At 50.3% G+C, this 25,378-nt stretch overlaps 1 protein-coding gene across 4 annotated transcripts in view; it reads right to left on the reverse strand.

The window, feature by feature from the left end:
• Positions 1–314: 314 nt before the first annotated feature.
• Positions 315–25,378, reverse strand: part of MICALL2 (MICAL like 2) — a 35,947-nt gene continuing 10,883 nt past the window's right edge. The window contains exons 4-20 of one of the 4 annotated variants that reach the window (XR_008747189.1): positions 23,364–23,524; positions 22,577–22,698; positions 21,556–22,227; positions 21,174–21,349; positions 20,247–20,322; positions 19,821–19,936; positions 19,169–19,318; positions 16,309–16,364; positions 15,682–15,805; positions 14,985–15,075; positions 14,573–14,646; positions 14,111–14,225; positions 13,084–13,130; positions 12,865–12,991; positions 4,324–4,501; positions 1,892–2,045; positions 315–729 (exon numbers count right to left, since the gene is read on the reverse strand). Coding sequence is in view for 2 of the 4 variants with exons in the window: in XM_055803775.1 (XP_055659750.1) it covers positions 12,894–12,991; positions 13,084–13,130; positions 14,111–14,225; positions 14,573–14,646; positions 14,985–15,075; positions 15,682–15,805; positions 16,309–16,364; positions 19,169–19,318; positions 19,821–19,936; positions 20,247–20,322; positions 21,174–21,349; positions 21,556–22,227; positions 22,577–22,698; positions 23,364–23,524 (2,078 nt within the window). In the remaining 2 variants the exon portion in view is untranslated. Of the gene's footprint in view, positions 730–1,891; positions 2,046–4,323; positions 4,502–11,464; positions 12,992–13,083; positions 13,131–14,110; positions 14,226–14,572; positions 14,647–14,984; positions 15,076–15,681; positions 15,806–16,308; positions 16,365–19,168; positions 19,319–19,820; positions 19,937–20,246; positions 20,323–21,173; positions 21,350–21,555; positions 22,228–22,576; positions 22,699–23,363; positions 23,525–25,378 lie in introns of those variants that run through there. The other 3 variants (XR_008747190.1, XM_055803775.1, XM_013295424.3) reach the window with 3 other exon arrangements.

Genomic DNA, 25,378 nt, shown 5'->3' on the forward strand with positions numbered 1-25,378 from the left:
TGATTAATCATCTTAGCCCTACTTGGCGCAGTTGGCATCTTCCAGAATCAAAACCTCTCCTGAAATGCTGTGTCAAAAAAACATAAAGCTGCTGTAAAGGTTCAACCAAGCATGGACCAAAGCAGAAGCCAGTACTCCAGAGGCTGTGCACTGGGTTGGCTAAATACTCCCTCTAAATATCTCTACAGCTAGCAGTCAGAGACATATGAGATGTGTAACAAATTGCACAGGGACTGCTTTCCTTCTCTCACTGTTAGGAGATATTTTTTTTTCCCCTCCTGCATTTCTATTTATCACAACGCAAAAAAGAAACGTGCCAAAAGGGTTTTATATTTTCACTTGGAACAACAACATTTGGACAGCCCCAAGGATAGCAATTGCAGTAATCATGAAAAAGTAATACTTTGCGCTTCTGTAGTCCCTTTCATCCAAGCATCTCACAGCACTTTGCAAACGTTGGCCCTGATCCTGCGAGGGCCCATGCACATGGATCATCTTATACAGGAATTTATTCCACTGGGTTCAGCAAATCGGGACTGCGGGGCTCTGCGGGGCTCTGGAGTTGTTCACCTCCACGCTCGCAGAGTCAGCTGCTCCATCAGCACTCACAAGTGCATCCTGAGGTATTTGTTGATATTTAAGTCTGAGCTCCTGGAGTCAGGGGATTGTGTTTCCATTTGTCAGACCTCTCTAGTCTGTCATCTTGGTGCAATCCCTACAACAGGAACCCTAAAAGCCCAGAAAGCAAAAGAAAAATAAGACAAACCAAATGTACGCTCTTTCCAGCATGGTACTTTTTCACAGGCTTGTCTCTCTTTGGAGTCGTGCTTCAGGATTTCTGTATTTATTTTCACCAGAAGAGAGCAGCTCCTGCACTCCAATACTCATAAAAGAATAAACCCAGCTGATCTCAAACTGCTCAGAGAAAACTATGGCAGGGAGAGCAATTTGCCAAAATCTACAGCAGTGAAAAGAATAAACCTTGAATGTCCTTGTTCCCAGTGCATCCCCCTGCCAGAAAGACAACTGTGGTCCGAACAGTTGAGGGTTTGGTTGGAGTTCCTGCTATCATTATTTGCTTACTTAAAATCAAAAAAGTTTTCTGTCTTGCTATATCCAGTGCCCCAAAGCTCCACCAGGGATGTGAGGCCAACAGCCCCTGTGGGCAGCACCCCTCCTTCACCCACTCATGCCCGGCACCACAGAGCAGCCACCGTTCAGGACGAAGCTCAAGCCACAGCTCTCTTACAGGGCTCCTGCAGGGACACCACCCCCCCCTCAAATGGAGAACTTGAGTGTCTCCCCTTTAGCCTCAGCTCCAACACCTCCGAGGAGGACGTGCCATTACTAATGAACCCTCCTGCCATAGCAAGGCAGCAGACGACAATTAGCACCCCCCAACCTGCGAGACTGCTGTGACAGCGGTTTCCTTTAAGCATGAAGAGGTGGCCCCTTCCCCTCTGCACCCCAAGCCCAGCCTTCTTGGGTCACTAGATTCATCACAAGTGTAGGGACAACGGTGGCTTTGCAAGGAGCCCTGGGCAAGCCACCGACAGTGCATGACTGGGACAGCCCGGCTGAGCAGGACACGTTGTCCCACAGAGGCACCCAGACATCACCCAGTGCTTCGCTAGGCAACTGGAAGGTGTTTACGGCTGCCCTAGAAAGTGTGGCCCAAGGTGACTAGCTACCAGCCAGGGCTGACAGCCCTTCAGGGCTGTTTTCTGCTCCTGGGGGGACTTCCAGCAAACCACACAGCTTCTCTGTGCCCCAGCTCCCTCCTCTGTGCGGAAGGACGTGTTTGATGCACTTGGAGACCTATGGCTGAGCAGCACAGCAGCCTGCGGTTAAAATCCAGCAGAATTGCAAACCACCCTTTAACCTCTCTTACCTCTGAGCTATCTTCCAGTGAAATGAATCTCTCATATCTGCCCAGTCCAGCGTCTTCATCCCAACAGAGACAGCCTCAGCCTTGCCTTCCCTGACCCCCTTTTCCTCCAACACACCCGTGCAGGCACGCGCACGCAGGAAGAGCGCCCTTAGCACTGGAGGGGAGCGAGACGCAAAGGAAGAGCATTAGGTGGAATGAGAGATAGCAAAAGCACAGGCATATCAGACGTCTCCAGGCAAGATAACATGATAAATAATCAATCAATCCCTACAAAATCCTTAAGTGCTTGATGTATCCTCCTGCAAATTGAATCACTTCTCCTACCAGGAAGTTCTCTCTTGTAAATAAATGAGAGCAGAAATGGCCCATATTGAAAAATAATGTTGTTAAAACCACTGATTAAGTTTTACACAAGCATATGAGAGCAAACTAAAAGGTTTTAGCTTTTTAGTTTAAGAAATGAGGAATATGATATAATTTCAATTTGTGATGAGATAAGATGTTCTCGATATTGTGGCTTCAATTGGATTATATCCTAATGTACTTTTATAAAGTGTCAGGCTAGCTGCAGATTAAGGTATGTGTGTAATATTCTTTATTAACAATTTAATGGACTTGCTTTCACTCTATCCATCTTAATCAGTGTTTCCAGTCCACCTGGGAGATCTAGTTAGTACAGAACCTGAAACTCCAACCTGATGAAAGAGGGAACTCAGTGATCCGTCAGTGTCAAAAACAAGAGGGAAGCACTGATAAAAGACTGTTGAGGATCATCTTTAACCTCCTGTCATCAGCACCACTCCAAAAGCTCTCAACAACCACTCTTGGAGTCATTCAACGAGACATATGCCCTCCTCAGATCTGCAACCTTCCCCTGCCAGAATATTAAAGGGGCTTTTGGCAACAGGCAGGACTTCCCAGATCACAAAACACAGTTGCGTGATCTTGAGGGACCTGCTCCTATAATCCTATTTTACAGTCAAACGCCAGTGCGAGAGCAGCCTGGTTGTGTGGACTCTCCAGTGCTCGTCCATAGTCTCTGCTTTGGCACTTAAGACACTTCCATCTCATTTCCCTCTGAAGTTTATTCATGAGTAGTTTGTATCTGCATGTTCTGGTATCAACACTGGCCTTTAGCTTAACTAGCTCCTCTCCTTCCCTTGTGTTTATCTGCCTGTGCAATCACAGCTCCTCTCAGCCTTCATTTTGTTAGGCTAAATAAGCTGTGCTTGTTTAGTCACCTCTCATAAAGGACCTTCCCGACACCTCCCCCACCGTAATGACCCATCTCTGCACATCTTACAGTTTTCCAGACCGTACACAGCACTCGGTCCCACAGCACTTCTAGTGCAGTTTTCCACCTCTCCTGGAAATGCTGCCTCTCCAGATAGCTCCAAGCACCCACCTCTCGCATCCTTAGGCACCCCAGGAGGGGTAAGTCTTCCACCCCAATCAAGGCCTTTCACGCCGCAGGTCTTGGTGAGAAATTGCTATTTCACACACATGTCAACCCACCATGGGGTGGCCAGGGTGGCCTGCGATGCGCTGCACGAGATGTCACCCCCTCGCCGTGCACGCACTGCTGCATGCGTGCACAAACAGCCACTTGGTGCGTGGAACCAGGAGCAGCAGCCTTGTAAATAATGGCCAATCGGGGGCAGGGGGGAGTGAAGAGTATATACATCTCATAGCCTTTAATTCCCTTGCAATGCGATGATACTGCAAGGGTGGGTCGGTCGTAGCTGCAGGTGCTCCCGGACGGGGGAGGAGTACAAAAATGAAGTTGTTTGCGGCTTTTGATTCCATCCCTGGAATTATTTACAGCTGCAGGCAATATTAAACTATGTAGAGCAAGTGTCCTCATTTACATGCTAATTCATTTATACCCTCTGGATTGATTTCTCCAATTCATTTTCAGCCCACTAACTCTTCTGATATGAATTATATTATCACCTCCAGAACAGCAGCAGGGAAATGTGACGAAGCCACCCCAGCTCTTCTGATCTCTAATTGCCCTCACTGTTCAGAGCCGGCGTGGCCAGCTGCAGCTTCGCCTCCCAGCTACCAGCACCCAGCTTCCTTCCATCTCCTGGAGGAAAACCAGCGGTGTGGCTAGGAGAGCAAGTCATCCCACCTTCATCACTCAGCCCTATTCTGGGGAAGACCCAAGCGAGCGGACCTTGGGCTTACTGCCCTTGGAAATCATTCCCTCCTCCTGCCCAGGGAGGAGGAACCACCTCATTTCAGAGAGCAAAACCAAAGTCCATCTGCTTTCTGCAGCGGGAAGTCCTGGAGCTGTAAGGAAATTGAATTAATCCTTGACTTCCCGAGGGCTTTTCTGAGACTTCTCAGCTTTTCACAGCAGCCTCACACCGTACCTGGCAGACATGAAACATCCCCAGTTCTCCCTGCCTTGGGAATGAGGTACTCACCAGTGGAAAGGACACAGTGCCCCGGGGGTGGAGAAGAGTGGGGAAGTCTGTTCACAGGTAGCAGCAGCCGGAAGCAGTGGGGCTTTTCTCCCAGCACTGTCACTGATGGATGAACGAGGTTTAGCCATCCTTTTCCAAGAGGCATATCCAAACACATTGGCCTGCCTCTCTGGAAAACCTGGTTGAGATCAGCCAAGGTAACTGGAGAAAGGAACCACCTCCTTCCCTGACCCTACCTACCCAGCAAGGTGAGTCTACAGGGTGCCAGCTGGACACGAAGGAGGGGAGAGAATCCAGCAGCAAGCGGAGGGCACATACAGTGGTGCAGGGCGCAGTGCAGGGCTGCCCACTGCCCCTTAAAATAGCTGTGAAGTTGTGCAGAAGGTTAAACCTCAGCTTCCATAACGGGGTGGATTTCATCAGCCAGATCCTCACCGACTATCCGTGACACCATTTTTAGTCCCGGAACAAATACACAGGCCACATTTTGCTCAGAAAGGCCAGAAAAACCCTGCCCCTCTGCAGAACAGGCCTTTCACTGGTATTCTTCGTGATGGTTCAGCATTTGATTTCTCGTTTTTAAAAAATATTTTTAAAAGAGGTTGCTTCCCTCTCCCTTTGGCCCAGAAAGTCATCCTGCACCCCAGCCCAACTTGTGGGATAGATACCAACACTGTGGTATGTATAGACACATCCAGACTGGATAAACACACATGGCATTTGGTATTTTAAAGACTTCCAGAAGCCTTTCTACAGCCTAACTCCATCCTGGCTTTCATACCTGGCACCTTGATTGAACAGCATGCAGCTGGAACATGCCAGAGGGACCAAAAGGTCCAGGACCATTGGAAGTTAAATGGGACCCCTTTCCCTCCAAAATCCTGAGCAAAATTAAAGCTAAAGGGAAATTAAGAATTTTTTTCTGGCTGGCAGAGAAAGGACAGCTCTTTGTTCCTGATTTACACCATCTGAAACAATTAACTTGTGAAAGCTGAGATACCATTCCCCTTGGCATCCAGTGTTTATTATGCTTCAGACCATTTCAAATGAGCACTTGAAAAGGAGAGGGAGCCCCTCTGCCTCCTGATCACTGGAGGGAGGGAGAAAGTTGTCCTAAATGGAACAACAGACTGTCCCTTCTTAATGCCACTTCAAAGCTCCTCGGACAGGAAAATTGATAATTGCGTCAAGTACAGTTTTTCTAAACTTCATCATTTAGTGCTGAAAACTGGGCTATTGAATTCATATAGTTCTTTGATCAAGACCAGTTAATTAAGTTATTCCCTTGATATGACTCTTATCACTTTAGTGCCAGACCTACATCACACTTATGCAATTCACATACTGGCTTTGATATGCATCATATAAGCTTCCCAGACTATAACCACTGGGTTTCTGTAGATTTGCTGCTACCTTACCAGTTTCACCAACAGCACGGGCTATAGGTCGGCTATTAAGAGAGAGATTGTGCAGCCCAGGCGGCTCCGGGACAAACTGTAACAAGGGAAGTTACATATGGACTGACACTAGACCGGTGATTCCTTCCAAACCTTGTCATTTCCAGTTACAAACTCCCAGTGCCTCCTGTCTCTTTTCTGAAAAATATCCAAGCAACATTGATAACAAGTATGCAGCCAAGCATTTATTTTATCCTCATCAGCAAGACAACTGAATTTGATCTATCCTTTTGCTATTCTGTTGCAACAACATCACACTTATGGTAAGAAAAGACAGTAAAATCGCGTGTGACCTCTGAAATACAGCACAGCTGTCCCTGCACTAAGTCCCATCTCTGTTTAAGCAGGGTTTCCATGATTTCTCCCATCCATTCCCCCCCCATATGCCCTAGACAACCTTCTGCCCTGGCTCCCTGCACAGGCTGTCCCATGCTCTCCCTGCCACAGTGAGTGGTTTCTCTACCCCATGCAGCTTTCGGCGACTCCTGTTACTCCTTCCTCCCCGATACCTCCTGACCCTTCACCTTCCCAGCCCTCCACCAGCCGCCCTGTCTCTGACCAACCATCCAGGGGCTTTTTCAGCAAATCCTCCTCCTCCTCCACACTTCTGCTTTCCACAGGAGACTGACAAGCTCCAATTTAGGTCTCCACAGTTTTTTTGGGGCTTATCCCCTTAAACCGGATTAGCTAACATCTTAATGCCAGTGACACCAGTCACAGCTCACCATCTGATCCTGCCTTTCAGGATTTGCTGCATCTCTGCACTTTGCATTGCTCAACTAGATCCTGTGATCTTTCCTTCCAAGTCCTCCAAGTCCCCATCACCATCACCCAGCCACTGTGGCCTGCTAGTTAGACTAGCTGTGTCTAGGAGATGCCCAGATCTCCTCCCCAGACACTCTAGGTCTGAACTCCCCACCTCGCTGACAGCCTTTGCACTTTCTCTGTTTTGATACTCTTCCAGACCGTCTCCTTCTCCTTGAGATACAGCCCCCCCAGAAAACTCATGGCACCCCTTCCCTGGGCCTCCTTTTGCTTTGGTATCAGATAGAAAATCTTGAGGCAGACAATTCAAGACCTCACTTCCACTCATCTGACAAATTCCCATATTGAACCCGCCTGTGATCTCCACCTCACCAGTCTGGCAAGGCCCAGGCCCAACACCCCTGTCCTCTGGACTTTGTCCGCTCCTCCCATCTCAGAGCTTACTTCTTCACCGCCTTTTACACCCAAACCAGCCCCACGGTGACTCCTCTTGCCTCTTTTGAAGCCCCTTTTCAGCCCCACACCTTTCCCCAGCCTGAGGTTCACGCACTCCATTCTCCATCTATCTCCATCGCAAGGCGGAGATGCTGCCGCCATAGCACTCTCCATTAAGCAATGCTAAGCAGTTGTATCAGGAAGACATTTTCCTCCCACCTCCATCCCTTTGCCCAAATCCAGCTCAAAACCGCCTTGGGGCCAAACCAAGTACTTCATCAAACTGTCTGTCCTGATCACCTCTGTGTTACTGATTTTTAGCTGGTCTTCTGCTCTCCAGGTGGAAGTGAGGGACTCTCCTTAGCCCAGGAGAGTAAGTATTACCAGGCAAGGACCAGCCTGCAGCTCCTGAGGAGGTTCTGTCCCTGGCACCCACTTGCGACCAAGGGAAGAGATGGTTGAGCTGCAACTTTCTGTAGCGGTCGTTCCTCGCTGGGATGTGATGGAGGAACCATGGAGAGCAGCATGGAGGAAAGGCAAGCAATGGTGGGCTCCAGCTCTTGGTCTTCTTACTCCTGCCATACCTCTGGGTGCTCCCCAGCATCCCCACTGGGGCTCACTCCGGTCCCCAGCTCATTGCATGATGCAAAAAAAGTCACATTCCCTTTATCGATCAGGCTGTCCCTCCCTGCACATGTTCCCTTTGTCCCCTGCTAAAATAAAACCCCAACTGAGAAGAGTCACCAGCTGGAGTTTAATTTCAGACTCCAAGGCATATCTGGAGCCAATTTGCAATGCGCTTACTCCGAAAATCACCCTCCCCTGTGACGCTTGACAGCTCCAGACCACAGTCCTGCTCTCAGCTCCGAAGGAAAAATGTTTTAATTTGTCACAAACCAATTATAGCGTCTCATCTATCCCTGAATTACTCATCTTGGCTACAGTCTAGGACAAAGGGCCCCTCTGAGAGGAGATTAGACATGGATATTAACAAGAGAAAAAGTGTCCACTGTCTCACCTTGCTGGGGATGCGGCTTCCAACGAGACAGGAAAAGGAAACCCCTCCTGACTGACAGCCGGAGGGAGGGCTCCCATCCCACAGCAAATCCCTCGTTTCACGCGGAAGAATAGTCACGACAAACTCTGTATTCAAATAATATTCATGCCTGGCAGATAACAAAGTCATGGTTGGCAGAGCTGCAACATGAATATAAATAACCTTCGCTCCCTTGGTTGCTGCTGCAGATGCTTTGCCACCATGCCGGAGTGTGGGTGAAGGGGCTGTTAGCACCGTGGGGATGCTCCAGTGGGTGCAACTGCCTCACCTCAGCTCCATGTGTCACCCATCTAATGAAGCCACTTTCCCTCGAGCCCTGCACTAGGCTGGAATGCCTTCCCATGGACTCCCAGCAAAGAGGTCCTCTCCAGACACCTCCTCCCACTCCAGCTGCCAGGCATATTTGCTGCTCTCACAGGGCACACCAGCATCCCTCAGAGTCCTTGCTTCAGACCAAATCTAGTTTCCCAGTCCCAAGTCCCTCCGTATCAGTGCTCCTTCCTTCCCTTCCCAAGCCCATGCTGGCCTTGGCATCACCCTTCACCCCAACAGCCAAGGACCAGGGTCACCTTCCCTGAGGAAGCTTTTGGTCTGTCCCGTCTCCTGAGCAGCTCGGGTACCGATTCATCCAGCTGGAAACCGGAGGTGAACATTCAAAAGCAGCATCCAAGGCTCTTGTAGGCAAGAAGCACTTTGCATTTGCAGTTGCAAACGTGACGAGCCCCAGCTCAGGAGCAGGGACAAAAAGCTGTAGGCAGAGCTGGCCTCTCAGCTGGATAAACTGGAAGTGTTGCTGCTCCGTCTCAAGTTGGCTTGAGGCATCTGAGGGCAGCCACAAAGTTCCCTTTCTCCCCACGCCTACTGCAGAACAGCTTCTTCCTTGGGTGATGAGGGAGACGATGAAAGCCAATTTCCCTTTGTGCTCATGGCGAATAATTTGGAGAATTCCCCTTGTTTACTCAGAACTGTTAATGATGCGTCAGAAATTACCTCTGAGATTGTAATTAAAGAAAACGGCAGAAGAGAGAGACATACACACACACACTGCCTAATCACAGCTTCATTTGCAAGTCTTGAAGTGCTGGAGCAGACAGCAGCCTCCCCGTCACCTCAGCCCTGCAGAAGGACCCCCAAGAGCCTCCTAAACAGCAGAGGCTCGCGGGTGCAGCCCCCAGGCCCCATATAGCCCCCCCCATTCTCCCCTTCAGCTACAAAGAAAGCAGCCGCAGCGCTCCGGGTATCCAGGAGCTGGAGAAGCCATGAATGAGGAGGCCATCAGGAAATGAGCAGGAAGCTCAGCCCCCTTGAAATCATTTTGGAAGTGGAGCAGCTGACCTAGAAGAGCAATTAAGCTCTCGGTCATCACCAAAATGCAGACACCCACATGCACACAGCAATGTATCTGTCAACCTCCTGCTAGCCTGACCTCGGGGCTCGGTGGCTGGTGGGGCCGGAGCAGAGCACAAATGGCCCTTTCCCATGGAGAATGGAGAGGAATTTGATTCCTGTTTGGTTACAGGAGGGTGCCTAGACTGCCTAATTACTCAGGGGTGACTGCTATGGAGAGGCAGCGAGAGCTGGTTTCCCAACACCTCCCTCTGCTCAGCCTCAAGGCCAAATCCTCCTGCTTTGCCTCCTGGAGCACTTCCACAGGGTGAGCAAAGCTGCTTGTGCTGGGAGAGTAAACAGGGGTCAGGCGGGGGGAATCAGCTCAGCTCAACGCAGCCAGCTGGAAAAAGCCATTCCCTTTCTCCACCTTAGTCAACGGCTTAGTTCATCTAGGGCTCTTTTCAAGCCTTGGATTAGGAGGGTGGTGGAAATGCAAATCCTTTGAGTCCCGCATTCGAGGTAGAGGAAGGAGGAACAAGCTGGGTTGTCCTGACGTTCACAGCCAGCAGCTGCCTGGGGTGCAGGAGCTGTGGAGCTGCAGCAGGCTCTGCAGGGCTTGGCAGCAGCAGACCCTGGCCACGACCAGACCAGACAGCACTCCATCAGTACAGGCAAGAGCCTGGGTCTCTGGGCAGGATGCGCTTGGATCACTACTCCACTATTCCTCTGCTCACCTCTGGTGTAGAAATAACTCAGGTCAGTCTTGAATTCAGCTTCACACCAGCCCATAATCTCCTGTTCCCAGCGGCGTGGCAAGGAGGGCTGGGACCCTGTCGCCACTCCTGTTCTCAGTATTTCTCTGTCTAGAGACCACTCAAACCTTTGAAACCCACGCAGCATTTCCAGGTGAGCCTGCTATCCCCTAGACCAGGGTTACCATCTCCAACAGCCTCCAGACAGAGAAGCAGCAGTTTTCCCTTCAAAAGCTGTTCCTGGAGGCAGGTAAGCACACAGCCAGCAGGCGTAAGGAGTGCCTGCCCTCTGGAGCAGCTGGCTTTCTCACAAAAGCAAACCCTACAGCAGGTCAAACCATGCACTCATTGCCCCTGCAGGGCACCAGGGACTGCTGGTTAAGTCTGTGATCACATTCCTGCATAGACCCCATGTCCTGCCTGCCTTCAAGATGGGTGAAGGTTGAACTGCGCTGCAGAAGGAAGGATTGGATGAGTCTGGATGATGCTGCGCCCCCCCCCCCCCCCCCCCCCCCCCCCCCCCCCGCCAAATCCAGACTAAACTTCTTGAGGTTGGAGAATCTGAGCCTGAAAAGATGAAAGCCCAGCAATAATGACAGTCTGGGAGAGCTGGAGGAGGGGGACCCACTCATGAGGAAGGGTATTTCTCTCCTTCAGCAGAGGTGCTTTCAGCTCCCTCCCTCTCAGCTGGCAGCCTACACAGACAGGTTTAATTCCAAGGCTGCTAATGCTCAGGTCTGGCAGAGAGGCCCTCCTCCTTCCCCTCAGGTTTACACACAGCCCCAGGAAAGAAAGAGTTTCCCGAGAAGCAGACCAGGAGGGCAAGGCACAGCACACCAGCCCCTGTGGTCAGCATGTCCCCCAAAACCAGCCTGTCTTCCCCTCCAGGCAAGCACAGGCCAACATGGAGCAAAGAGTGCGGTGACAGCGCTTCCATCAGTGTTTTACCTGATGGAACCATGGTCCAGCCACTTGGCTCACCAATGCCACAGCACAACTGTGGCAGAACAAGCCCTGCCTCTCGTCTTCTCCCCCCGACTGATGGCTAGGCTGGGATCCCACAAGGCTTGGAGACTGTGTAGTGCTAAAGCAGCAACGGGAAAAATGCACTTACCTGAGAGCGGGGGGAGTTTACACGTAAATGAAATCACTGAAAAACCCCTTGGTGCTGCTGCCCTCCCAGGACCTACAGCTGGTCTGCAGCAAGCTCCAGGCAGGGGAGCCTCTCCATCACAGGTACTCCACTGCCTCTCACAGCTCCAGAGAGGGACCGTGAGCGCTCGCAGTGCCCTGGGCAGCCCACACCCCGGTGACCCACATCCAAACTCGCACTGGGACTCTTGAGACTTGCTCCAGCGGTTCTTTATTGGACAAAAGCATATGCAGGTACAGGGTATCCCACCACACGGACACACATGGCACAGACCGTGGGCACCAGGAACCCCCTCGGTACCCCCACCCAGCACACCCTGCAGGCTGCCTGGGACAGAGACCCCCGCTGCCACCTCGTGGGTAAGGGACGCATCGCCTCCGCTTTGCCATCGGGCACAGCGTGCACGCCTCCGCCGTGCAGAATCCCAGGCCCTGCTGCAGAACAGGACTTAGAGAAACCTCAAAGTACCTGGCTTGGAATGAGAAGGGAAGTCCACACACACCAGAGCTAGAGGCATCATGAACTGATCTGATCTTCCCCTGCCTGTCTCCATCCCTGCTCCTCAGGCTGACTGCGAAGAGAGGATGCTGCCACACAGGGCAGGTGTCTGGCTGCAGTCACTGGACTGAGGGAAGAGTAGGAAGACTCACTGCCACGGCCCAGGACCTGCTCGTGCTCTTCTGGTCTCACCAAGATGAATGGCAGCATTCCTTGAGGTTGCTGGCTACCCAGGGACAGAGCCTCAGGAACTGAAATATTGGTCTCATGCAGAAGACTCACGGGTGAGGCAAACCCATTAATTCCCTTCTGCTCCCAGTTAGCACCAGGTTGTTAAAAGAAGACTTCTGTTCATTTTCAGCAGGATAGGCCATAGACAATGAAAACCCTGCTTCACCGTGCAGTCAGAGAAATAAGGAAGCTACAAATCTCCCCCGTAGAGGGAATGAAGCAGGGAGCAACCCCTCATGGCTTTGAGAAACCAGCCTACAGCAGCTCCCCAAAGGAGGTCTGGAAACAGCACTATTGCTGAAACCACGCTGAGTCTACCCCACTGATACAGAGGTGACTCTGCTCTCTGCCCCCCTCCAGCTGTGGGGCCTGCAGCTCCCTTTTGCACTGGCATAATAAGGGGGATTCCGTCCATCTCTCTTCCCCATAGTACCCTCTCCCCCACTGCATCTCTGATCCTGGCCAAAGAGCCACAGCAAGCACAGGGAGGGAGAATGGCCCTTTCACAGACCAGCGTAGCGTCCTTGGTGCAGCCCTGGCTGACACAAGTGTGACAAGTGTGACGTGCAGTGCCATGCTTCTGCATTCAGGACTGCAATAACCCAAGCAGTGGACGGGCAAATTGAGCTCTGCCCTCCTGAGCTGCCAAGAAGGCTGAAGCCGGCTCCGAGCTATACCAAAATAAGGAAAAAAGTCTTAAAAGTCCATCTTCTGGGAAAGGTATCCTTGGCCCCCAAACCAGGGCCAGAAGGGATTCACACTGTCCCTTTGGTCTGCAAATATGCAGCCTCCATGTCAGGGAGCAGAGGAGCATCTTCACAGTCCTGCACGACTCCAGGAAAGCAGAGCGAGGAAGGAACATACCTGTGATGGCCCTGCTGGGCAAAGGAACATCACTCCTGAGCTTTACTCTTATTTTTCTGCTTCCGTATTTTGGGCAAGTGGAACTTGTTCTTCTTCTTCTCTGGCTCCTGGCTCTCAAGAGATCCATCTGCAGAAGAGGGAGAAGACACAGAGCAGGTTGAGACCCGCCAGCCCCAGAGCCACCCAGTGCTGCTCCGTAAGAGTAGAAAGGGCCCTTACCCAACCTCTGGATCATGTCTGCCAACATCTGGTCCTCCTCTTGCTCTCTGTAACAGAACAGCATGGCATTAAAAAACTGTGCCGTCTTTCATGACAAGGTGGTAGATACCAAAACCCAGGCAAAGACTGCTGTTATTGCCCCAGTCAGAAATGACCAGCCTCCATAGCACACTCTGAGAAGGGTGTGGGGAAAACCAAAAGTTAGAGGAGCCCAAGAGATTAGCAAATGGCATCTGGCTCCCTTGAAAGCAAGGGCCTGTGCGGGGATTTCCAGACCGTGGCAGTACAGCGCTGCAGCAGGGAGGTCCTACCCCCAGCTGGCCTATGAATCATCCACAATAGGTTGTGAGGCCACACCAGACCCGAGGAGATGAATAAAGGTTGAAGACACCAGTAGCCTGAGGGGCTGTGGAGGTGCTCATGGAAATCAGGGACAAACACACTGCTACGTCCTTGGGTCTGGGCAAGGCCAGAGCCCAAAGCCTGGGCGTTACTGGAATCCTCAGCTGGCATCAGTGCTCTGAGGTCAAGAAATGGAGGCTGCTCCCAGCAGCAGGAGGCACAAATCCAGCTACTGGACACAGCAGTCTTCCTTTGAACTTGGAGAGCATCCAACTCTCAACTAGAATTGCTCTTTCACTTGCTGCAGCAGACACACACATTCCTGGCTTCATGTTCCCAGAGTCCTCTTGCAGCTCCCGGACTGCCTCCATCCTGCCCACCTCCAGCCTCTCCCTCTCTTCCTCTGCCTTTGACATTTTCACAGCCCTTGTCCTCAGAGCAGCATTAGCTTGGGAGAAGCCCTGAACATGCCTGCAGTCCTGATCTCAGCTTTTAACAGCTGCCAAGGAAGCAATGGCAGCAGTATTTAGGACAAGATGGTTGGTGACAGGTCATCACCCACCTCTCGTGGAGCAGAAGTATGGATGACAGCCATTCATCCACCCCTATAGCCTGGTCTGTGGAGGAAGTACAAGGGAAATAATCCCTGGTGTTGGCTCATCTCCCACCATCTAAGGGCCCTCACCTGAGTCTGTCCTCATCCAGGCACTCCACAATATTATTCCGATCATTGACTGTGTTTAGGTATGATTCCAACAGCTCCTTCTCTCGTTCCTTCTCCCTGGGTGTCTTCAGTTCCTCTGCACAAGACAAGGGAAGCCCATCTCACCGCTACAGGCAAGTACCTCCCCACCGTGGCTCCTGCCTCCACCCTGCACCAGCAAGTCCCTCTCACAGGCCCAAATTTTAATATCCTCACACTCGGGAGCACATCTTACATCATCCCCTCAGAAAGCACATGTGAGTTGGACGTTAGAGGGAGTCTCCACCATACAGCTTGACAGCGCAGTCCCCAGACACCCCGCAGTGAAACTGCAATCCCTAGCAGTGTCATTCAGATCTGAAGGACATCCCAGTGCTGGCACGTAAAGTGGAGGGCTCCACACAGCCTGGGGCCACCAGGACTCTCAGTGCAGCTGGTCCTTACCTGGCTTGCTCATGAGGTGTCGCAGCTCCACCTCAATGTTCCACTGCTGCTCCTCCAGCTTCTGCTGTTTCATCCTGGAAGGAACCACAGAAGTGACAACTTACTGCCCCTCCATGCCCCAGGGCCAGATCCTTCTCATATCATGCCAAAGCCTCAGCTCCGGGCTGGTGGGTCAGTGGAAATCTTCCTCCATCACATTTGTGAAGTTTCCCTCCCCACAAGTTCATCAGTGCCCAAAGGCCCATCAGCTAATACCTCAGGATGCTGGCAGTTCTCCCAGAGATATCCTCAAGCCCTCCTCGTCCCACCAGCTGGCACATTATTTTTTTGGGTTGCCACTCCCTCTCCTTCACTGCTTACTGCTCACAGGTGAAGTGCACAAGCAGATGGGTGACTTTCTGGTTGTACTTACTTGTACATCAGCTCCGACTCCTGTCTGAGCAGCAGCTGTTTCTCATGGATCAGTTTGAACCATTCCACCATGAGGGCATCCTCAGACTCATCTGCAAAGGAGACAAAGGGCAAGGTTCCCTCAGAAGCTGCATCAGTTCAGACTCCCTGGCTCAAACACACAGGCACCTGAGGGACAGCCTAGGATAACTAAGCCGCACATTGAGCCACAGGCAACCTCAGGTGAAAACAGCTCATCTTCGGTACTCCTCGGTACAGAGGAAAGGATGCAGATCACTCCCTGCAGATTCAAAGAAGCTGCTCACAGATACTCTGCTACAGGGCACCCAGCTCATCTTCCATGTGGCCAGCTCAACTCTGCCATTCTGCACGAGCCCACAAAGCCCTGTGAAATTGGAGCCAGCCACGATGCCCAGTCTGGCTTGGGATCCAGAAGCCAGATCAATAGCAGCCTTCCACTCCCAGAACTCCCTGATCCTCAGCCAAATAAACATAAGACCTTGCTCAAACAATAGATTAGGAAACAGCCAGAGAGGGTTCAAAATTCATAGGGCTTTATCTTGCTATACCAGGTATCTTTGACAACCTGGTGTCTCACATGGAGCATGAGCTCCTGCAAATGGAGCTAAGAATGCCCAGGGGCAGCATGAGGCTCACACCTCCCCATTGTAACAGAGGTGGCCCCTGGTCTCCTTTACCTCCTTCACAACCACGCAGCTGCTTCTCCAGATCCACTCCTTTCAATTCCAGCTCATCCAGCTGCTTCTCGATGTCACACACCTTCTCCTGGATTTTCTCCTCAGGGAGGTAATCCGGGTGCAGCTAGGAAAACAAATGTAGGACCAAATCAAGTTCAGTGCCTTCAGACTGCCTGCTAAGGTGACAGCCCCAGAGATGGGAAATGACACAAGGAGCCCAACTGCAGAGCCATGTCCTGGAAGGGCCAAGTCAGCAGCAGAGCAGAGCTGGCTGCTCACAGCACAGCAGTGGCCACTGCGACATTACAGCACTGTGATGCGTTCACTGTGAGTGATAACATCACCCACACTTGTCAATCCACAGACATTCTCCCTCCTTTGTTGGGGAATGCAATGTCTACTAGAATTTTGTCGGGCTCTGTCTTATTCCAGCTTCTATTGTCCCCCTACATGGGAGATAACTGGCAGTCTCTCCACCTTGTCTATGTCCCAGAGCCTTTCACCCTTTTACTGGGAATTCAAATAAAACCTCTCAATAAAACAAACCAAGATATATATGGGCAAGCACTCCAGCAGGACACCCAACAACCCCAGCCTCTTCCCCTTACACCTGGTTTCCAGCCATACCTTGGTTGGGGACACTGCTTCAGGGCTCTGGATGCTTTTTGGAACAGAGGGTTTAACTAGAAGGGAGGGGAAAAAAAATGAACAATCAAAATGCCACAACAAACTTAAAATAATTTTGTGGTGTGGGACAATGCCTGCACCACCAGAGAACACAACAGGTCCCTGCCACGCAACAGAGGGCACCGAGGACATTCATGCATCAGCATGCCTGACTATGGTGAGGGATGTGTCCTCAGGGAGCAGCACAGCCCGGTTTACTCCTTGTGGCTGGACACTCAGTTCCTTCCAGTCACAGGGTGCTGCTTTCACCCCCAGGACACAGGCAGTCACCTAACTCAGATGTGACTTTGGACCTTGCACCCAAGAATGAATGTTCATTCATTATTTTGCTAAAACCCAAAGATATTTATTGAGGCAAAAGCCACCCCTTCTTAAGCTTCCAAACGACAGAACAGAAATACTGGGCTACTGTCACAGGAAACATCAAGATATACTTAAAAATGCCCCTCTAGTGTGCTTGTACAAAGAAGTATCAGTAAATACTGATGAAACAAAGATGGTCTAGGGGACCTTCATATAGGTCTCAAGAAACTAAGGTTCAATTCCTTCCACAAAACACTTCCTAGGTGAGAAGTCCCTTAGGCCCTGCTACACAGCACTATTTAGGCCCTGGACACCTATTAAAATCAATTCTTAAGCAATGTGTATTTGTTCCACTGTGCCTCAGCTTCCTCTGCCCAACTGTGCTGCAAGGATAACTACAGAAGAGTGTGAGGTATTTGGATACCCGAGGGGCTGGGCTGGATAATTACCACAGAGAGAGAACAGAGGCGTGCGTGGATGATGTGATAAGGAAGGAAAACTCTCATTTCAAAAGAGCATGGCTGTAAGAAAGGCAGCAGCGGTGCAGGCTCAGCACACACAAGAAGAAAGACAGGACAGAGAGCCTAGGGGAGCCTCATGAGAGTTTCTGGTAGTTGGTCCTGACTTGAGGAAGAGCTCAAGGACAGCTCGTTGGTCCTGACTTGAGGAAGAGCTCAAGGACAGCTCTCCAACTGCCCAGCCCTGCTCTATTGCATTTTCCAGGATGAGTGCCAGAGAAGAAGATGCTGGATGTATCAATCAGCTGTGCTGTCCCTGCACTGCTGGCCTCTGTCAGGGTACTCTTCCCTGTGGATGCTGCTGGTTTGCTGCCCTGTACATTACCTAGGACTCGCACTTCTCTTAAAGTTTCCTCCAAGAGGGACCTGACCTGCCATGAGCAGTTTGCTACTGCCAGTGCAACACCTCCCTCTCCCAGCTCAGCCCTGCATCTGCAGGCACCTCCCAGGTGATCCCTGCAGCACCTCTAACCAAGGCAGAAAGCTGCACCACTGGTCATGAGAAGACAAAGGTCACTGGAGGGGAACAGCTAGTAAAACGACTCTCCTGACCAGCCCAGGGTCTGATATCCCCTGATAGCCTCAAGTTCTGTCTTGACAGGCACAGGATGGGTTGGCTGCTTGCCTGCAAACTGGAAGTAGGACAGCTGGCAAGAAAATGCTGGAGCCTCGTTTCTCAACAGAAAACACTACCTAGGCCAAAAAAAAATATGAATGATCTACAGAAATGCTCACCATCCACAGCCCCACACAACACAGAGGATTGCAGGCAGGAATGGTAGCTGACTGTTCACGGCATCTGAGTGCTGAGGTAAAGACCTATACAGAGGAGCAACAAGTCTGTCCTTAATCCACAGCCAAGTGACAGCAGCGAGAGAACAGCCTTTCGGATGGCAGACTGGCACACATATGAAAAATGGAAGGAGGCTGCTGGGAAAGGTTCCCACAGTGGGCACTCCCCCACAGCAGTCATCAAGCTTTAGAAAGAAGGATGTAAACCCGGCTGGCCTCTCTTATCAGCTTGCTTTCTGGGAAAGATAGAATACTGAACCTTGCGGCTGAGACTGAGGAAAAAGGAGATGGAAAGTTTTGCAAAAATGATGGCAGTGGAGGCAGGCTAAACTTCTCAAATGGACAGCACAACTGAGGTTTGAATGCTCTGTAGCTGTCAGAGGTGCAGGCTAAGGACAGCGCTGGAGTCAGCTAACAAGTACTAAAGCGTGAGGCTACCGAGCCGTCAAGACCCATGCTGTTTGCTCCAAGACAAACAGCTGAGCCCTGCTGTGAGGATCTTCCAGTCCAAGCAGATAAGACAGATCTAGATGGGGTAAGGCAAGGGGAGAACAAACAAGCTGAGCAAACAGGACAGCAACAAACATCAGATCAGTTCCAGGAAATTTCATCTGTGTTGTGGTGGGTTACGTAGGACCAAGGACAACTGGGCAAAGGAGAAGTACACAGTAAAGCTGTGGTTGAACATACAGGAGTAAGAAATTGGATTAAGGGTAGGGACAAACTAGTCAGAACTGATCAGGACATCTTTGAAAGTCCAAGAAGAAGCAGCCTTGGCTGCTGCTACCATGAGTCCCGCCAGCTGGAGTCTCTGGCTGACACTTCTCTGCATTCCTTTTATTTCCCAAAGCCACTCAGCTAGGGAGGAACAGAGACATCATCTACATCCCAGTTCCCGAAATTAGGAGATGGTCCTCTTCATAGCTTTGAGTTTAAGGAATGACAGGGCAGTGACCTTAACAAATCCTAATTTTAACTTCTTCCCTTCCCACTGAATTCTCTGGCCTGGCTGGTTCCTCCAACCTGGCTAATAAGAATTAATAACAGTTTCCCCCCCCTCCCCCATGACAACAGCCACAGGCTTAGCCACAGAAAACTTGGGGACACATCTCCCATACTGACCACTCAGGCTGTTCCCTGACAGTGCAGAGAGGAGAGGGCCTTTGAGCAGGCAGAAGAGACCTTACATGTGGTAGTGCTTTTCTTCAGCTGGTTGCCCTCTTCTTCCTTCTTGGCAGAGCCTCCAGGGTCTTCAGAGACTTGCTTTGAATTCTGACAGCTCCTGATAAGATCTGAACTGGGCATCAACTTCTTTTTCATGACTCCACCAGATGAAGCTGGGTTAAGAAGCACAGACAGGTTTTGTCTAAGAAATTTCAACCCTCATCTCATAAAAATCCCTTCACTGCCCAGCATCTCTGGCATTCACCACTAATCACTTTCATTTCTAGTCCTAGTTCTCTTCCCTTGATGACAGCGAGGGGCACAAGCCCTCACTTGAAACAGGGAGAAACCACTGATTACAAAGCCAGAGCAGGAAAGAAGGGTGAAGGAGAAGAACAAGTTTCTCACCGTTACACATTTATGCAAGAGAGCATAAGCAAAATCTTGCTAGTGTCTTGCAGAAGAAGGGCACCCTGTGAGGACCGAGTCCCTCTCCTTGGGGAAGGATGGCTCTCCAAATACAGGCACCACAGGGCCAAAGCAGGTGCAGAGAGCAAAAATCCCTGAAAGTGAGGCACAACCTCCTCCAAAATGCTCCTTACACGTGCCTTGCAGCACTAACGCCTGTCCCCTGCCTGACTAGCAAAATGAAGGCAAAACTTATATCCTTCATACCAGAGTCCTGCTTTGCTGATGGGACAACTAATGGGCTTGGCTTTGTCTCCTTGTGTGCTGGGCTCCCTGTTCCCACCTGGGAGTTATCAGTAGGTTTCTTAGAGCCACTTTGGTCTCTGCAAAGAAGAAAGACAAAGGTAGGAAACCACCCTTCTTGCAGAACGGAACAGTTCTGGACATCCTGGGCTGGATCTCCATATGGGATGGTCACATCTTTCTAATCAGAGTTCAGCAATTTGAAATACACTTTCCCTCCCCGGAAATGAAAGCCTTTGCCTTTTCCATCAAAATTCTGAAAACAGAAGCATTAAAACACAGGAGCTTTACCCTCCTATGTGCACACAGACCTGCAGCAACAAACACGGGTGCAAGCATAGTCATCCCCATTCATTTGTTAAGGAGACCCCTTGGCTTCAAGACACTCACTTGCTGGTTACAGGCTTCAACAGAGATCTCCAGTCTGCTGGGCTCTCAGACTTGTCTTCACCAACATTCATGCTTCCTAAAGAAAGGAACATAGCAAGAAAAGATCAGATCCAATAAAGAGCAACAAGCCAGATTTGAGTCTCAGGAGGGTCTTAGGAGATAAGCCATGCACTGGGGCAGATACTATGTTATTGCAGAAAACCAGCACCAGTTCAACACGTTTAACGTGGACAGATTCACATACAATAGGTAGTAAATAACCTTGGTGGCATTTTTGTCCCTTTCAGTTAAAATGCTTTAAAATCTATGCAGCTACAGAAACACAGCTGCACTGTAAATGAACAGGCACTTTCAACAACAATGTAACACGAACAGCTAAGATCTCAGAGACCAAAGGATGGGGCAGGAAGGGGGAGAGACGAAAAAAAAAATCGCAAACTGCAGATAGATACTGCTTCTGACCCAAGAAAAGGCCATCTGGAAGTGGCTGAGACACAGAGTACCCTCAGAACATCATCCCTTTGCTTACTGCTTAGCCACCACGGTGGAAGCTCTGTTCAAAACAGACCAGGAGGTTGGGTAAGCCCCAACTGCAATCACAAAATCATCCTGAAGTTCTGGCAAGGTCTCCCATCTGGGAAAGTCTACCTAAGCCTCTGAAATCCACCACAATCCCAGTGTTTGATGACAGTATAACTTCAAATACCTGGAGATCCTCAGAGAAGAAAAACTCACCATGCTAGAGGAAGCAACTGCACAGGGACAGATGGAGGTGTGTTGAGCCCCAGAACTCAGAAAACCCTTATGTGGCGGTACAGACAGAAAGTATAGGAGTCACTGACACATTCATTGTACTGGTCCAAGAGAAAGGCATAAAGCTGGCATGCTGTGTCCAGGCAGAGCTGTATGTGAATCAGTCATCCTCACCTTTGATGCCTTTTGACTCTGGCTTGTGCACAGAGTCAACAGGTTTCCTGGCAGCCTGGCTCTTGGGCAGAGGGTCTGTAATCTTTTCCTGATTTGGTGCTGTGTAGTCTGTTTTGCTGGACTGTGCTTTTGGAGCTGGGCTCTGCCACTGAGAACTGCTGGGAGAAAACTTGCCACTGCAAAAAAGGAACAACCTAGTTAGTCTGTTTGAAAAGAACAGACCATTTTATCAGCCTCTGTTCCAAAGACCTGGACGAGTTCCTCTGCCTGTCTTTAAATTTCAGCCACAAAAGCAATCAGGCAAAAGGGATGAACTGGGACTTCTCCAAGTTATCCCAAGGATCTTCTTGGGAGTAAAAAGGGAAAGAGAAATAGTCCTCACCTGCTGGATGCTGAGGAGCCTATGGAACTGAGCCCTCCTGGTCTGTTTGGAGAGATGTTTGATCCAGCCAGAGCCTGTATAATATGGTTACGTGCCTGATCCTTCTCAGCATTCACTGCACTAACCTCAACAGTGGTTCTGGCAGGGGCAGTTTTACCAGGGCCATGAGAAGAAGGGACTTGGTTTTTAGTGTCAGAGGTTTTATTGCTGGAGGACTCCAACGACCGAAAAAAGTTTTCTCGGGCTTGCTGTGTTTTTGTTGTGCAGGTTGTCCAAACAGGTCCTGACGGGGAACCTTCACGGTGATCTGTTTTATTCCCCAATGAGGTACCTTTGCAGTCATCTGATTTATTTACAGCTGAAGAGGACCACAGAGTATTGACACTTTTGAAGCCAGAGCTTCCAGAAGATGAAACAGATGGCTTGGTTGAATTAGCAAGGCCTTCCTGGCTGGGTTTCTTCAACACCTGCTCTGGTTTCTTGGGTTCTGCTGCTTTCTGGAACGCCCTGGCAGCAGTAGGGGCTGGGGTACTCTCAGGTTTGTTCCTGGTGCTGCAGAGACCAGAGATCTGGACACTGCCTGGCTGCTGGTGGCTAGTACAGATGAACGTACCGGGCTCAGGCCCAGCTTTGTAGCTTCCAGGAAGAAGCACGTTCCAACATTGCCTGCACCTGTGGATACAAAAGTCTCAGAAAACATCCTCCATAGCACTGGGATGCCATTGACACACAGCTGAGAGTGCAGGCACAATTCCACTGCCAGCACAGGGAGGGTGAAGGTACAAGACTGGCAGTGAACAGATGCCACGCGCACATTCCTCAGGCACCAAAACGGGAGCTGCGGACAGCACAGCCTGAAGTAGGAAAGCTGTGGATGAAAACAGACCTGTGCAAAGAGTTTCCCCTATGCACAGGTCAAGAGCAGGCCCAGGTTGCTTCCACCCTCTCCCTCCAGCCGCAAAGGAGCCAGGCTGCCTCTCTGTGACCCACAGGCCTGCGCCCCCCCTCAGAAGAGCCATACCTGAAGCAGTTTCTGTGATAGAGCTTCCCATCGACCAAGTAGCGCTGCACCAGGTGCACATGGTTCCCGCAGATCCCGCAGCTGCTGCTAGGGATATTACCGCTCTCTGCCAGGACACCTTTCTGCGGGGAGAAGCAGTGGGTGAGCAGGCAGCAGCGTGGCCCTGCATACAGCTACGGATCTCCCAGGTGGGCGAGCGTTCGGCATGCACAGCCGCTTGGCTAGGACACAGACATGATACCCAAAATCCCTGCTCCTGCTAACCCCTTGTTCGTACAGACTGTAACAGCCCTTGGGAGGATAGAGGAAGAGTTCCCACAAATCCAGAGGACCAGGGTGTTTTGTCTACCTGTGGGAAACTGAAGCGCAAAGGCTTCTGATTTGAATTAGCTGGAAAAAGGGCCTTACCCTTTTGAGAGAAGCTTCCCTTCTTCCATGCTGTTTCCATCCCTACTCTGCTTTCAAACTGTTTCCAGGAATTTAATTAATGTTTTCTAGCAAAACCAATACATTCTGCTCAAAATCTCCATCCCCAAGATCTAGGAACAGCGTAAGTCCTAAGACACCCATGTCCTGTTCACCACTAGATAAGTCCCAGCTGCCTAATGTCTTTCCAATGACTTGCACCTGAATATGTGCAGTAGCCAGACCTCTGGATTAAATCCCCCATGGTGAGCAGAAAATTTAGAGATTAAGTCCTTACCACCACTAGCCTTGAACTAGCCTAATACTCTAGCTCACTCAACAGGTTTAAGGCATGAAGAACACCCCAGAACACATTTCTTACTGGGGTGACTGGGGAGGCTTCTTTTGGCTTAGCTCTGGCTGGTGGGTGGGCAGGGGTCAGTTTGGGTGGCACCGGCTTAGGAGGCTCTGAAACAGCTTTCTTCCCAAGAGGCTGCTCCTGAGGTTCACAGGAAGGACGCTTGATTCCAGCCATGCCTCCAACTGGAAGAAAGAAGGAAAGATTTTAAGGGAACATAAGGAAAAGCCATGGGCTTAGGAGTAATTCACAGCATAAGAAGACCAGAAGACCCAGAGGTACCTGATGGATAACATGCAAAGCACACAAGGAAACACAGGCTTCCTTCACAAGCAGTTCTGTAACGCATTGAGGGGCAAGAGGAACAAGTGACTTTTACCAACATTCAGCTGAAACTGCTGATTTTTTTCTTCTCAGGGAATTCCATGGGGGTGAATGAAAAGGTGGAAAAACACAAACCACCATCCATCAGTGGTGTGAACAAGACCTTGGGTTTTTACCTGGCCCACAGTTTGGCTGGAAGCGATCACCACTGAAACAGGCACCACTGTCAGGTATTACAGCTGAAGTTTGCTTTGTTCAGGTTGCTCTGCTCCAGACCTCCCACACACCCTGAACCTTCCCTGCTGTGGGTATCCACTCCACATCCCAGCTGGGACTCTCACAGAGTAAACAGGCTGGTCAAATGCAGAAATGACCGCTAAAAAGGGTAACTGTACAACGGCAAGGACTTGGAGGTGCCATGGTGGTGCTGATGTGGAAACCAAGATTTGCCACGAGAAGACTGCAAATGCCCAGTCCTCTTTTCTTTGCAGACAAAAGACAACCTTCTAAATTCGTAACAAGCAGAGAAAAGAGAATGTCCAACACACTTCAGTTGAGCAAGGAATGATGCCCCATGCGCTGGAAGTGCAAGGAGACTTCCCTAGGAAATAACGCTTCATGCAACAGTTTTTACAAAGACCCCTCATCCGTCTCACAGGGGTGTTATTTTTGCACCACTTCCTACTCTGAATGAGATGTCTCTGTGTTCCTCGTGGGATATTTGAGCCACAGCTTCACTTTAAGAGCAACCAATTATATGACCACCCGTCTGAAAAGAAATTATACCCTTCTCAGTAAATACAGAGAGAAAGCCCAGTTCCCAGCAGCCTTCTCCTAAGAAAGCTAGCTATCCAAATAAACACCCAGGGCTCTTTCACTGCTGTGACCAGTGGCCTGGTGACAGCCACCCCAGCAAATGTTCTAGACTCAGGCTGCCCCCTCACTTCCCACTTGTGCCATTTATTGAATTCCCAAAGCCCAGCACAAAGACGGGTGGCTTCAGCTCTATTCTTCTGTACATGCATGACCTCAATACAATATTGGGGGCTCACCCTCTCTGGCCTCCTGTGTCCTGCTGGAGCCCATTTGGAGGACATAACTATGGTATTAGGAGTCTGCTTGGTGTCAGAGGGCACATTACTGGCTGGGCTCGTTTTCAGACACGCATATTCACCCCTCAGCAACAGGAGTGCAACTAGAACACGTTGTGGGACACTGGAGAGTATAAAAATGTGCTGTGCTTGATGACATGGTAGGCAAGATGCTGGAGGGGGGAAGGGGTAAAGACCCCAAACTGACCCAGATTCCCACCACTTGGCATAAACATGATGGAATTTGACTTCAATCAGAATGGCTGTAAAACAAGAAATAAAAGATGAAGAAGGGGGAGGGAAGAGGTTGTGGAGGGAGAGAAAAAGCATGCTTAAATGTGTAAAGAGGCGGAGAACAGGGAAGAGTTTAGACATTATAAAGACAGCTCTCAGAGTGAATTGTGCTTTCTTTCCAAGGTGTAGGACATCTTTAATTCATATCTGTCTTCTCCATCTAGATTCACCTTAACCAGTTAAGGCATCCATGTCCCACTTTCTAAAGTTTCCTCCAGAGGAACCTGTGAAATCGGTTTATGGTATTATTTCATTTTGTATGAGCTTAAAGCCAAATATAAACCAAGTCTACAATAATGCTCCTGTGAGCCCAGATAAACTCTCCAGTAC

Source organism: Falco peregrinus, chromosome 5 (genome assembly GCF_023634155.1).
Source record: "Falco peregrinus isolate bFalPer1 chromosome 5, bFalPer1.pri, whole genome shotgun sequence".
Taxonomy (NCBI): Eukaryota; Metazoa; Chordata; class Aves; order Falconiformes; family Falconidae; genus Falco; species Falco peregrinus.